The 15797-nt window shown below is 45.0% G+C and overlaps 1 protein-coding gene across 1 annotated transcript; it reads left to right on the top strand.

Annotated features, from left to right (window-relative positions):
* The first annotated feature begins 14480 nt into the window (after positions 1-14480).
* On the top strand, positions 14481-15203 carry LOC137308001 (putative nuclease HARBI1). Its single transcript, XM_067976971.1, has one exon. The coding sequence runs from the start codon at positions 14481-14483 to the stop codon at positions 15201-15203; it is 723 nt and encodes a 240-aa protein (XP_067833072.1).
* Positions 15204-15797: the final 594 nt, after the last annotated feature.

Genomic DNA, 15797 nt, shown 5'->3' with positions numbered 1-15797 from the left:
GATAGTCATGTAGCCATAAATATTAAAACCATAAGAAGCCCACAATTTGTAGAGAAAAAAAACATCTATGCTACTTTGCAAAAGTCATCATTCCTTAAGAATAAAATAATCATGTACTACAGTTGGTGTCCTCAAATAATCGGGCTTTTCACAGAACACTTTGCCCTCAAGACTATTTGGAGATTCCTGACACTTTTTAAGAATTTAATGAGAACATATCAAGCAGATGTTTAAACGTAGAACAGACAGGCTATCAGGAGAGAAATCACAAGACGTTGCTGCTCTGCCAGATCTGATGTATTGGTAATGTATGTCCCACAGCTCATTTAAGCAACATCACTGCATATTTCTCTTGCAGGCTCCTTGCAAACCTTTCGCCAGTAATTATTTGACTGCAGTCCGTGAGTTTTCCAATCATCAGTCATGTGAAGCCTCAGATTTTTTTTTGTTTCTGGATCGAGATCTTCATTAGATATGTGAATTTAATTAGAGGCAAGGCAAAGCTGATTTAAAAAGCTGTTTCACTGAGCAGCTGCGTTTTTACACAGTTATAAATTAATGGAGGGAACAGTTCCATTCCTCTACCTCTACCAGACATTAATCTAATGTTGTGTCACAAGCTATGTCTGCATAGATTTCGCTGTATATGGACCCCTATGTTATGTCAGATGTCTTACATTGAGTTACATTGATGTTACATCGAGTAAGCAGCACAGAAACAGGCCATTCGGCCCAACTGGTCTATGCCAGCGCTTATGCTTCACATGAGCCTCCTCCTACCCTACTTCATCTAACCCTATCAGGATACCCTTCTATTCCTTTCTCTCTCATGTGCTTATCTAGCTTCCCTTTAAATGCATCTATGCTATTTGCCTCAACTACTCCTTGTGGCCGTGCATTCCACATTCTTACCACTCTTTGGGTGAAGAAGTTTCTCCTGAATTCCCTATTCGATTTATTAGTGACTATCTTATATTTATTACCTCTAGTTTTGGACTCCCCCACAAGTGGAAACATTTTCTCTATGTCTACTCTATCAAACCCTTTCATTATCTTAAATACCTCTATCAGGTCACTCCTCTGCCTTCTCTTTTCTAGAGCCAGCTTGCTAACCATTCTGCCACTTGTCCCCTGACTCCACATGCTGTGACCTTAGTCATGAGTGTACAATGCGACACCTCATCGAAGACTTTTTGAAAATCCAAATATATTACATCTACTGCATTACTCTTGTTTACTGTTTCTGTTACTTCTTCAAAGAATTCAATAAGGTTGGTTAGGCATGACTTTCCCTTCTGAAATCTGTGCTGACTACGCCTTATTTTATTTTTGTTTTCTAGATGTTTTTCTATTATGCCTTTGAGTAAAGATTCCATTATCTTACCTACCACCATCGTTAAGCCAACTGGTCTATAGTTCCCTGGACTTGTTGTATCTCCCTTTTTAAATATAGGAATAACATTAGCTGCCTGCTAGTCCTCTGGCACTATTCCCTTTTCTAATGAATTGTCTTGCAATAAGTGGAACATTGCCTAGAAAGTAAAAGAAAATCCAACAATATAATTTACAGAAAAACAATTAAAGACACAAAGTCTGAGAAGTACTTTTTGTTCTTTTTTAAAAACTGTTAGCAGATGTTCCATGACATTGCTCATACTGATAATAGACTGTTTTATAAGCGAGAAGATTATACCATGAGAGATAACCAAATGCATGGTTAAAAAGATAGATTTGGAAAATGCCTCTAAAGGTAGGCAGAAAAGCAACACGCAAGACCATTTAGGAAGGATATTGCCACCGAAATAGGAGCAGCAGGGGAGGAGTCAGAGCCAAGGAACCATGGAGTATAGGCTGGGAAATAGAGCTGGATGAGGCTGCTCAGGAAAGGTGCATTGAAGCCAAGAAAGGATTTGTAAATGAAGACAAGCATACCGAATTCATAGTCAATTTAGTGCACTGGGAGCCAGGCAACAATGAAGATTGATGAGAATTGGGGTAATAGGTAAGTAGGACTTAGTGTGACTGGATGAAAGTTATTTTTGACAAGTTGAAGCTTGTGTCAGATGGAGGTTGAGACATAACAAAAGTGTGGCCAGCGGGTTTCAGCCTCAATGGGTTGATGTAAGGCAACAGGCAGACAGTGCTGCATAGATAGAAATAAGCAGTCAGTGATGGCTAGGATAAAGGGTTTGAAGAGTATTGGCAATACCAAAATGAATCTAATTCTGAAACATGAAATATTCATAGCAGCTCCGCATCAAGAGTAGATGAGAAAATGCGAATCGAAAAAGACTGGGCTGGGCCAAGACATGTCTGCCAGCTGCTCCTGGGACTAGAACACAAAATCAGACAGTTCAGGCTGGAGCCTATTCTCAAGTGTCTTTTGAAGTAATTAATGCAGCTGAAGTGTAACTGTGACTATTGCATAGACACGGGGCTCGATTTTAGCGTCGGGTTTCCTGCGGGTTTCCAGCGGGGGGGCCCCGAAAATCCCGAAATCCAGTCACGTGACCGGATCGCGCCGAGATCCCGGCCACTTCCGGGTGCCGCGCTGACGTGCGGGGCTGCGTGCGCAGGCCCCGCTGGTGGGAATCCCGCAGGCAATTAAAGCCAGCGGGGTTCCACTTGAGAGTACTTACCTTGCTTGTTGAGGTCATTAAATGAGCTGAAGCAGCTGTCAAAACAGGAAGTGTGGGATTTTAGGTTCAAGGCAGTGTGTTTCACACACTGGGGGAAAACAGTCTCCCTTCAACCGGTCGTGTTCCAGCCAGCAGCCTGTGGCAGCTGCCAAGGTGCACTCCACAGCGGGTGGGAGAGCCCTCACCCACGCAGGAGGCCACCGCGTCACGTAGGGCAACCCCTGCCCTCCACCACCCCCCGCCAAGCCAGAGGACAGACCGACGTGAAACCGCAGCCCCAGTGCGAGGAACCACCTACCGACCCTGCACAACCCCTCAGACCAACACCTGCCAGATGGGTGGTGCATTGACATCCTCGGAGGACGAACAGCATGACCAGCCCCAGCAGCCTCGCAGTCCACGTCGTCCACCTCTGACACGTGGAGCTCCACAACAGAGTGCTGTGACACATCCACCTGTACAGCAGGAGGGAGGGCTACCGCAGAGAGAGACGCGTCGCAGAGGGCACTACCCTCGCCACAGGTTCCACAGACCGAGGCGCAGCTCCCCGGACCTCTCTGAGCAGCAGTGCACACGGAGGCGCAGATTCACTCGACAAGTAGTCGTGGAGATCTGCAGGCTCTTTCATGCCGAGCTGCTCCTGGCTGGCCCCAGCACCATCTGCTTACCTGTCGCTGCCAAAGTCACCACTGCCCTCCACAACTTCTCCTCCGCATCCTTCCAGGGTGCAGCCGGGTACACCGCCGATGTCTCTCAGTCGTCTGCGCGGAAGGGCCCTGCAAATACACCTGCACCTACTCTGCAGTAACACAATGGGTGGCATCAGTGGTGGGTCCTCATAGGGATACCCAGGAGCGGGCATTATTGGACACAACAGACAGGATTCGCGGAGACATGGCAGTGGTGGTGCCAATATAATGTGTGATGTTTGTTGCTCTGAAATTCAATATAGGTAACACCCATGGCAAACCCTCAGACACCCTTGTGCATCCCCTTCATGCTCACGACACGTTTGCCTTACGCTGCCTACTGCACATATGCGATGCGTGCCCTGTGGCTGCAGCACAGGTGGTGGCAGGTTGAGTGAGGCTGGCCGTGAGAGAGATGCACGAGAGGGTGAGTATGGGATAGAGCCATGAGATTGTATGAGGATTGGGTTGCGTGTTAGTGGCGGGTGAGTACTGGCGAGGTGAGTAGGTGCAGGTAAGATGAGGATGGGGTTTGAGTGGGTATGATGGGTGATGTGACAGAGTAGTGTTGGCGGTGCCGAAGGAGATGTGGGGTGGGGGCAGTGTTGTGGCAGACGGAGTGTTGGGGAAAGACTACGTGTTCTCATTGTGGCTGACCTACTGAGGTCATTGCAGCGCCTCCTGCACTGTATGCAGGTGGGCGATATGTTGGTGGTGCAGGTGACCCCCTCTGCCACCTCGAGCCAGGCCTTCTTGGTGGCAGAGGCAGGCCGCTTCCTCCCACCCGCCGGGTGGAAGATCTCTGTCCTCCCCCTCCTCCTCACCCCATCTGATGATACCTGGGGTGAGGCATCATTAAACTGGGAGCAGCCTTCCCCCTGGGCTGCTCCATGCTGTAATTTGTTCCATTGGTTGCAGCATCTGTCAGTGGAGGACTTCCCCTTTAAGTAGAGAGCCTCCAGCTGACAGATCGTACTGCGCATGCGCAGCCCACCCGATGCGCAGACCAGCAGCGCGGAGCCCGGAGGAGCAGGTAATTGATTCCTATTAGTGTGTTGCCTGCTATGATCGCGCGGGCAACCCACTAATTTCACCGGGCGCGGAGGCCACGCACCCGAAACCCAACCCGCCGGAAACCCGCAGGCCTGCTAAAATCAGGCCCACTGTCTCTATTCTTCTTAAAGTTAAGTGTATGGTACCTTAATCCATGTAGTACTTCTTTCCATTCCTAAACTAACTGGTTTGGCACAATCAAGTTGGGATTATGGTCTGCCAACATTACAAAACATGGATTACAGTTTGAATAAAAAGGCAGCATAGGTTGTGGACTGTGGCATGACTTATTGAATGGTCATTATCCTCTATATTTGACACTAATGGAAAAATCAATTTACCTGATTATACATTCAAACTCATTACTTGAAGTTTCCCAGCAATGTATCCCAAACTTTCACATCATTCTATAGCTGATTTCCAGTAATGGAGCAGAGTGAGCCCATGACCTGTTCTGGTAGCTAGGCGCTACAGAACAATACCTACAACATCTGCACACAACATCGGCCCAACAAGAAGGGGCAACTGACGCACTTCAAGCAATTATGGCATACCCAGTGACTCAGTACTTATGTATCATGCAACATTAAATGTTAATATTTTTCTCTTAAAATTTTTGATCAGTAATTGGCTAAATACCACCACAGGGCTCACAATATGATACAGCATTTATACAATGAATAGACCTAACAGGATATAACATAGTCTCATAGCATCATCTATTCCTAAACATTAACAAAATGTTCCAACAGATTGTTATGCAACACAAGGACACAGCGAATCGTAAAACCTCTGGTCAATACCCGTTTACTAAAATGTCTTCATTATACAATTATGGGTCTACTTGGAGAGTGATGCTGTAAGCTTTCATTCAGGTTCAGCCACTAGAAGCCTGAAGTTATTTGACAGTTAGTGTGTTCAGCAATGTCAGACCTGTCAACTTGACTACCATACTGTAGAGTAGGATGCCCTTAATCAGTTGACATTACGCTGACTATTCATCAATAGATTTGGTGCAGTGGGATTTTTTTTCCATTAAATGAGCTTAAGGTTGCTTTGATTGCTCACCATACAAGTTTAAATAGAAAAAAGATTTCTTCCATACATTGTTTATAGAATTCTAATAAAATAGAACATAAAGACAATATATGGCTGAATAGTGCTTAAATGAATTAAGATGTGGAGATGCCGGTGATGGACTGGGGTTGACAATTGTAAACAATTTTACAACACCAAGTTATAGTCCAGCAATTTTATTTTAAATTCACAAGCTTTCGGAGGCTACCTCCTTCCTCAGGTGAACGATGTGGAAATGAAATCCTCGAAATGAAATCGCATTTATAATTCACAGAACAATGCTTGGTGAGTACAGACAGTTTTTTCAACTGCCCGTTGCCAAGGCAATCAGTGTGCAGACAGACAGGTGTTACCTGCAAGGTCTCAGAATATACAAATCACCAAAAAAAACAACAAACAAAAAAAAAACAGAGATAGAGAGGTAGAAACATAGAAAAGACAGCAACTGACCCGTTATATTAAAAACAGATAACATTTGTTCGCTGGTGGGGTAACGTGTAGCGTGACATGAACCCAAGATCCCGGTTGAGGCCGTCCTCATGGGTGCGGAACTTGGCTATCAATTTCTGCTCGACGATTTTGCGTTGTCGTGTGTCTCGAAGGCCGCCTTGGAGTACGCTTACCCGAAGGTCGGTGGATGAATGTCCATGACTGCTGAAGTGTTCCCCGACTGGGAGGGAACCCTGGCAGGGTTGTGTGGTGTCGTGGACGCTGTTCTCTTGAAAGCTAGGTAATTTGCTGCGAACGATGGTCTGTTTGAGGTTGGGTGGCTGTCTAAAGGCGAGTAGTGGAGGTGTGGGGATGGCCATAGCGAGGTGTTCGTCGTCATTGATGACATGTTGAAGGCTGCGGAGAACATGGCGTAGTTTCTCCGCTCCGGGGAAGTACTGGACGACAAAGGGTACTCTGTTCGTTGCGTCCCGTGTTAGTCTCCTGAGGAGGTCTATGCGATTTTTTGCTGTGGCCCGTCGGAACTGTCGATCGATGAGTCGAGCGTCATATCCCGTTCGAGCGTCATATCCCGTTCGCAGCAAATTACCTAGCTTTCAAGAGAACAGCGTCCACGACACCACACAACCCTGCCACGGTAACCTCTGCAAGACATGCCAGATCATCGACACAGATACCACCATCACACGAGAGGACACCACCCACCAGGTGCATGGTTCATACTCCTGTGACTCGGCCAACGTTGTCTACCTCATACGTTGCAGGAAAGGATGCCCCAGAGCATGGTACATTGGCGAGACCATGCAGACGCTGCGACAACGGATGAACGGACACCGCGCAACAATCGCCAAACAGGAGGGTTCCCTCCCAGTCGGGGAACACTTCAGCAGTCATGGACATTCATCCACCGACCTTCAGGTAAGCGTACTCCAAGGCGGCCTTCGAGACACACGACAACGCAAAATCGTCGAGCAGAAATTGATAGCCAAGTTCCGCACCCATGAGGACGGCCTCAACCGGGATCTTGGGTTCATGTCACGCTACACGTTACCCCACCAGCGAACAAATGTTATCTGTTTTTAATATAACGGGTCAGTTGCTGTCTTTTCTATGTTTCTACCTCTCTATCTCTGTTTTTTTTTTGTTTGTTGTTTTTTTTGGTGATTTGTATATTCTGAGACCTTGCAGGTAACACCTGTCTGTCTGCACACTGATTGCCTTGGCAACGGGCAGTTGAAAAAACTGTCTGTAATCATCAAGCATTGTTCTGTGAATTATAAATGCGATTTCATTTCGAGGATTTCATTTCCACATCGTTCACCTGAGGAAGGAGGTAGCCTCCGAAAGCTTGTGAATTTAAAATAAAATTGCTGGACTATAACTAAATGAATTAAGTCATGGGTTTCAAGGTGAAGGTTTTTAAATATGTTGACCTTCTAATCCTGCAGCGAGTACATCTGTTCAAACCAGCTCTGCTATGTCAAAACATTGTCACCTCATGCTTAATTGTCTGAGGTAGAATGACAAGATATGGGCTATTGTATGCAAATTAAATACAGTGAATGGAGATACAGAAATCAAAATTGATATAGACTGAATTTTCTTTATGTTTTCTTTCAATTTAAAGGTGATTTAAACATAAACGTGACAGGGGAAAGAGATCATCCAGAAAATGAAAGCTTGGACTATAATTATTATTACATAATGAAAATGTTTAAGTTTACATTTTTGTATTATCAAGTGTCAGCTTAGATCAGTGATAGCACTGTCACCTGTGAGTCAGAACGGAAGGAGGCCTGCATTCCCTCAGTACTGCACTGAAGTGTCGACCTGGTTTATATGCTCAGGTCTCTTGAGTGGGGCAGGTGGGATCCCTTACAGTTAATGACCCCAGAATGCAGGCGGGGGAATGAAAGGTCTGCAAAGGTACTCCTTGCATCTTGAACAGTGGAATGTAGCTGGAGGTCTTTTTGAAGGAGGTAGCAGAGGCAGGTCACAGCAACTTTAGATAACTGCAGCTTCTTCAAGCATTGCTGCTGTGACAGATCGCGGTCACTTTAGCACTGGCAACTCACCTGCTGGCAGAGATAAAAGGCAGATGCAGGTGACTCCAATGAAGTCGAATTTTATCAGCTTGAAGCTACCGCTGCCGCCTCTGCTCTTCCTCCTCCAGCTCCACATGGATGCATGATCCATGCCCCATGACTGTTCATCCAGAAAACTGAGCAGAGAAGCTGAAAGGTTGAAAGATTTAAATCAAATAATGCAGAAAAAGAACACAGTAGCATCACCAAAAATAGAAGCAGCAGTGACAAAATAAAGAGCAAGCAAACATCAAAAAGCAGTACCTGCTGGATAATAGAAACAATGCAAAGTCACTAGCAAATAAAACCTAGCAAAATCACTTAGCTGACAGTGAACACCACTCTACTCCCAACTTTCATTATCCAAGATTCTCGCAAATTTCCTGCATTAGCATTAAGCTAATATCATAATTTCACATGATATTCTCAAAAGCAAATGTAAATGAATGAATAACCTTAATTGCTGATGCGCCCACAACCTAAATTAATTTCAGCTCAGCAGTTCACGTTAAAGGGGAATTTCAGAACTGACTTTCAGTACATGAGTTGTCGTAACCTACATAAGAACATAAGAACATAAGAAATTGGAGCAGGAGTAGGCCAATCGGCCCCTCGAGCCTGCTCCGCCATTCAATAAGATCATGGCTGATCTGATCCCAACCACAAATCTAAAGAACACAAGAAGTCGGAGCAGGACCCGGCCACATAGCCCCTGGGCCCTCTCCGCCACCCACAGGGCATTGACCGATCCGAACTCAGCTTCATGTCCAATTTCCTGCCCGCTCCCCATAACCCCTAATTCCCTTTACTTCTAGGAAACTGTCTATTTCTGTTTTAAATTTATCTAATGATGTAGCTTCCACAGCTTCCTGGGGCAGCAAATTCCACAGACCTACCACCCTCTGAGTGAAGAAGTTTCTCCTCATCTCAGTTTTGAAAGAGCAGCCCCTTATTCTAAGATTATGCCCCCTAGTTCTAGTTTCACCCATCTTTGGTGAAGGTTTTTAAATATGTTGACCTTCTAATCCTGCAGCGAGTACATCTGTTCAAACCCATTAATTCTTTTTCACTGCGCAGCTGTATTGCCACTTTCGGATCAACATAAGGACTATTTCCGCAGTCAGGAATGCCCATGCTGATCAGACGGGTGGGGCCAGAGAATCAGGTGAGCAGGTCGGTTTCCTGCTCACTGTGTAAAGAGTAAAGAGTGCCATTTCGCAGCTAGTCAGCAAGATTACTATAGATGGTAAGTGCACTTTTCATGTAACGCTCTCATTAATGATTCACAAATTATATGCATTATCTGGTAGCTCCATTTTCTGTGGCTAGCTCTGGGAATAAACTGAAAACGTTGAGCACCTATTTAGAACAGGTGCTGCACGGTAGGGATTTTCAACCATTTTGAAGATTGCACTCTTAAAGGGAAATTGCAGTTAGAACTTTGTTTTGCTGCAATACCCATTGTTCATTTAGCGTTTTGTTGTGTTTTTCCATTGTGTTTGTTATTGGTTGCAATTTAAGTTGCTAGAGCCAGAGTTGTGAAGATGGACATCCCAATAGGTATACCTAGACGAGGAAGATCTGAGGATTACTGAGAAGTCCTGCAACTTTGTATTTTACTAATCCACAGTAGTCATAACGGATTTAACAAAAGATGATGATGATAAAGCTAAATCAGGTTTAGCGTCACGACTTTCTGGAGAGGACTTTCCCCATAATGGGCCCCATAACTAGGTCCATCACAGCCTAAGATATATAATTGTAAACAATTTTACAACACCAAGTTATAGTCCAACAAATTTATTTTAAATTCCACAAGCTTTCGGAGGCTTCCTCCTTCGTCAGGTGAATGGTGTGGTTTTCCACACCATTCACCTGACGAAGGAGGAAGCCTCCGAAAGCTTGTGGAATTTAAAATACATAAGATATATAACAGGGGGATGCGATTGGTATAACCAAAGAAATAGGGGTGATGAGGGCGAGGTATTGTGAACATGCCAGCTTTGGCATTTAGAACCAAGAACAATGCCTATACCCCTCATCAAAATGGCCAATCCCTGCTGTCGGACCCACCTCACACATCATCAAATCTGTTTTTTTATTCAGTCGGCATGATAGGACAGGTCACTGTCCAATCACTTAGCTGTAGCTGTTACATTGCAACATCCCTGAAGAAGGAAAAGAGAGAAAATAATAAATTCCCACCCACAAAGGGAAATAAATTTTAAAAAACAAGGCAAAGTAGACCAATCACCAAGTAATGGAATACCGCTTTCAGACAGAGGGCATGTACAACTCAAAATCCATTAAGCTACTTCAAATGGCTCAGAATGAATTTATTCATTATCTGATGGCATTTTGTTCACTATGTTGAAAGGTTCAAATATCATCGTACAAAAGCTAAAGGTTGTGACGTTAGGATGAACAAGGGAAGTCAGCTGGAACTATTTCACCCGAAAGGTAATAGACTTGTGGAATATGTTACTAAATGAAGATTCCTCAATGATTTGTTGGCTTAGAAATCGATTGCACGTCTGCACCGTAAGTGCACCACACGCCATATTGGTCAAGGCGCCTTGGGAGTCGTCAGTTTCCTCAGACAGACAGCAGCCAGTTTCCTCAGACAGACAGCAGCCAACCAGCGAGCTGCATCCAGGGCTGCGACTGGCTCCTACAGCTCGTCGGCAATGGACAAATGAGGCCAGGAGCCCAATTTGCTGTGGCCCTGCCGTCAGCTTGTTTAGGCGTGTGTGCCGCACCTGGATCTCATCCCACTTCAGGCACGATCCAATTTCTAGGCCTTTGAGTTCAATCAATGAATAGTTGACACATACCGATCAGGAAGGTGGCAGTTAGGACTCTATAATAGGGCTGAGTGCTCAGTTTTAGGCAGCAGAATATTGACTCCAGATTGCTATATATGGATATCGGGTGTGGATGGGAAAAGAACCGACTGTGACCTCCTCATCTCCACAGTCGAATAACCTGCCAACACTCACCGTTAAGGCTCACAAGGAAATAATAAAGTGGTGGAGAGTGACAGACTCCCATGGAACCATACCTCAACAGAGAGTCCGCACCGCCAAGAGTTGACAGAATGGGAGAAAATTGGCAAAAAAAATGGTTTGAAGTGGACGGTATGAATGGATTCAAGAGGCAATTAGATGTGGTTCTGCAAAGAAAGAGGAAATTGAGGGATATGGTGAAAATATGGAATGAGAAAGGGTTGGCCTTTTTGGATCTAATAACATTAAATAGAATAGAGATTGGGAGAAAAAAAAACGATTCCTGCATTGCAGTTGGTTGTTTTTTTGTAAAATATTTTATTAAAAGGACGAAATATTCCATGAATTTGTACATTCTTCAATATCCATAAGAAATATTATGCAGAAAGTACATCTGCAGTTTTGTGAGTGACTTATTGGTTAAATACATCACCCATGTATTAATGATCTCAGTTGGGACAGTATTAGGGATGCTAAAATCAGGTTAACTGCCCCTGGAGTAGGGAGTGAAACATTAGCCCGGGTTCCCGTTTAGATTGTTATCCAGTGACCCCTGCTGGAAAATGCATCCGTCTCTGGTGAGGACAGAATCGGGCTTGGCTATGATGGCCTTTATGATTGAGTAGCCTGACAACGCTCATTCACCAGGAATTTCCTCAAGGCTTTGCCTGTTTACAGGGCCTCTGCCGAGCTTCCAACAAAGTTATGTCGGCTGAACGGGTGAAACCCCCTGAGGAAATTCCCGGCAATTGTGTTTGGTTTACTGGCCGTCACTTTAAATCCAATCAGAACCGTCAGTGCAGCCAGAATTCTTGTACCATTTTGAAACAATGTTGTGGACTTTGTTCTTGTGGTCCCGTAGCAACAGGTTTGGAAGGAATCCTAAAACACAATTTTCCAAAATAGATATTCAAAATCCAGGATACCTTCCGGAGAGAAGATTGGAGGAGGATTTTTTAAAGAGAAAATTTAGATGTTTTAAAAAGGAAAACCAAAAGCAGTACTCAGAATTGAACTGCATCCCTCCACAGAAATTACTAAATCATTGGCCTTATTTATGAGTCTATTTGCATTAAACTCACAGTTTCAAGAGAAACTATTACTTGACAATGGCAATAAAGTGGCTGGTAATTTTACAAGATCTAGATTTCCTCTTTTAAAGTTTGTGGTGGGATCGTTTCATAGAATCATAGAAAAGTTACAGCACAGATGGAGGCCATTCGGCCCATCGAATCCGCGCCGGCTCTATGCAAGAGCAATCCAGCTAGTCCCATTCCCCCGCCCTTTCCCCGTAGCCCTGCAAATTTTTTCCTTTCAAGTACTTATCCAGTTCCCTTTTGAAGGCCATGATTGAATCTGCCTCCACCACCCCCTCGGGCAGTGCAGTCCAGATCCTAACCGCTCGCTGTGTAAAAAAGTTTTTCCTCATGTCACCTTTGGTTCTTTTGCCAAGCTTCATTATAACTTTGGTTTTAATCTCTGTCAGATGTTAGTCATTTTGAAATATATCAAAGCTCATGGGGGCAAGATGTGTTGTATATAAACAGCCTAATTGCAAAATGTTGTTTATTAAGTAATTTAACTCAATGTACTAGGGAGCAACTGTGCAGTTGAGGATGGGTTTCCCTATAGGTCAAATCAAGAGGGGGGGGAAATTTCTTTAGTATTATAGAAAGAAGAACTTGCATTTATACAGTGCCTTTCATGCCCTCATTATGTCTCACAGCATTTCACAACTACTGAATTGCTTTTGAACTATAGTCACGGTTGCTTTTTTAGGCAAATGCAACAGCTAGTTTGCACACAGCAAGGTCCCATAAACAGCATTGAGATAAATGACAAGGTAATCTGTTTTTTTGGAAGTGATGATTGAGGGATAATGTTGGCCAGGACACTGGGAGAACTCCCTTGCTCTTCTTCAAATAATGCCATGGGATCTGTTATGTCCATCTGAACAGAAAGATGGGGCCACAGCTTAATGGCTCATCTAAAAGGCAGCACCTCCAACAATGCGACACTTCCTCAGTACTGTGACTCCATGCTCCATAGTGTTGGAGATCTCGGCCTAGTGACTGGATCGCACTGCACCCGTTTTACAGGCGTAAAATGAGCGCCTAAGGGTGGGCCTTTTAAATGGTCATATGTTTTTAATGCTATGACTAAGGCACATGATTTGGTGCGACACGATACCCCTTAATGAACCCTGTAACCATTCTACACTAACCATAATGTGATTAGCTGCACGATTCGTGCAATTTTGCATCAATAGTCTCAGAGGCTGTGAAAATGGGAGTTTCTAAATAAATCTGAATGAAAGCAAGTACTTGCTGCGACAAATCACTACCAGAGGTCTGATGAAGGAGATTTTCTCATCCCTCCTGTTGATGGAGTCACACCCACAGTACAAATAGGACCTGCATCAGGATGTGACACTAAACACAAATTTGTATTAACCTTGATGTCATTTGTTGTCCAAATTGAAACAGACTCAGAACCACATTAAAAGTGTAATAAAGTATACCCAGAATACTCATTGCCAAATATTTGATAGAATAGGGTTAAGTTAACACAAATTGCTTTAATTTAGCTATTAAATCCAGTAATATTTTTATCACATAGCAAGCAAAGGGTTAACAACTTCTTTTGGAAAGTGTTTTATTTTAAAGAAAGCATGAATTGTTTGAAGCTTTTAACAAATGGGGGTAAACTTTAGCGCCCAAGAGCGCCCAAGGTGGGTAGTAAAAATCTGTTTTCAGAGTGGGACCACACCCCAGCTCCAACCCGCCTACTTCCAGGTTTGACCCAGACGTGTTTGGATGCGTGCGTGCTTCTAAAACCCAGAAGGTGGGCCGATATTTAAAGGGCCAATTGAGGTATTTAATTACTTAATGCTGTTAACTTTTTGTGTATTGACTTACACAAACCATTTTAACTTCCCCTGAACGTGTCTCCCGTGGCCTCTGAAACACACCATGGAAACAGAGGCGAGTTGCAGCCGACCCTCATTCGGACCTTTAATCCAGTGATTGACACGTGAAGAAAAGGTGAGTTTTTGCAGCTGGGCACTCAGTTCTCTCAGACAAACCTTTGGCTGAAAGTTCTTTGGGTTTAGACTGAGATTTCTTTGTTCACAATCAAAATTCTTGTGTTCAGACATATTTACCTACATTTTGGACCCCCTCAAACTGAGAGCATCAGGATGGGGGGGCGCAATGGATTGCTATGTGTACATCTGAGGAGGAGGTACATCACCATCCGCAGAAGGCATGGTCTGCAGTTCAGGGAGTTGCAGCTGCACAAGACAAAGGTGCGTCACAAGGACCTGCAGAAGAGCAGAAAGGGGACCAATGGAGGGGCCAAGGTTGCAGGAGGCACTACCCACATGAGAGGGCCTACAGGCAGAGGCTGAGCTTCTTGGAACTCTCTGAGGAGCAGTGCCTACGCAGGCTGAGATTGAGTCGCTAGGTGCTCGCAGAAATCTGCATGCTTCTTCATGCAGAGCTGTTCCCGGCTGGGTCTGGTGGCCATGCATTGCCCGTCGCAGTTAAAGTAACCACTGCCCTCAATTTCTTCACCTCCGGATCCTTCCAGGGTGCCACCAGTGATATCACCAGGACCTCTCAGTCGACTGAACATAAATGTATACGAAAGGTGACGGAAGGCCTGTTTGCCAGGGTACTCGACTACGTCAACTTCCCTTGCGACGACATCAGCCAGACTGAGAGGGCAGTGGGTTTCAACTCTCTGGCTGGCTTCCCACGGGTACAGGTCACAATTGATTGTACACACATAGCAATCCGAGGACCTGCACATGAGCCAGGACTGTTCGTCGACCAAAAGGCATATCACTCCATCAATGTGCAGCTGGTTTGCGACCTCTGGAAGAGGTTTCTGCAGATGTGTGCCAAATTCCCTGGCAGCTGCCATGATTCCTTCAGTTTGCTCGAGTCCAACATCCCGGCCCTCTTTCATGCACAAGACAGGCTTAAGAGCTGGCTCCTTGGAGACAAGGGATACCCCCAGCAAACACGGCTCATGACACCTATGAGAAACCCCACCAACGAAGCACAGCAGCAGTACAACGACAGTCATATCATGACCAGGTCTGTCATTGAACAAGCCATAGGAATGCTCAAGATGTGCTTCAGGTGCATGGATCGAACTGGGGAATCATTCAGTTCTCACCAGCGAGGGTGTGTAGAATAATCGCTGTGTGTTGCGTCCTGGACAACATCACTCAACGGAGGGGGTTACAGGTGGAGGACCTCAAATGCGCTCATGAAGCATCCACATCTGCCACTCATATCTAATAGGTTCTCATAAGGAGATCTGCAAACTGAAGATAGTGAACTACTCAGGCTGCCTGGAACAACCACCAACACGAGCAACATCCCTCCCCCCACCCCCGCCGCCCCAGGTTGCACAAAACAGTCCTTCAAACACACCTACCCTCATTGTAAACACACCCAAGTGGGAAGCATCAAGTCTTGGCGTTCATGATGAAGCACATGAAAAGGTTCTTTCACAAAAGGGACACAAGAACGGACAAGACGAGGCAGTGGTGGTGACAATTATAACATTTAATATGCATGTAAGAAGAAACAAATATAAATGAAAAATATGACATTTCGTCAGGTACACTTGTGCATACCCTTGGTGATTACAAAACCTTAACCTTCCTCTTCCTATCGCTTCTACGTGGTGCATCCCCTGTGCCTTCAGCAGAGCTAGTGGCAGGTTGCTCGGGTCCATGCACTGACTGCCGGGATGCTCTTGGCCTACACCGTGAAGACCCCACCA

This window comes from Heptranchias perlo, chromosome 3 (assembly GCF_035084215.1).
Source record: "Heptranchias perlo isolate sHepPer1 chromosome 3, sHepPer1.hap1, whole genome shotgun sequence".
Lineage (NCBI taxonomy): Eukaryota > Metazoa > Chordata > Chondrichthyes > Hexanchiformes > Hexanchidae > Heptranchias > Heptranchias perlo.
This window is presented reverse-complemented; position numbering and strand designations above follow the sequence as displayed.

Bases quoted from the DNA above. Each gene is read 5' to 3' on its own strand.
- LOC137308001 (XM_067976971.1), top strand. From the start codon at position 14,481: ATGCTTCTTCATGCAGAGCTGTTCCCGGCTGGGTCTGGTGGCCATGCA.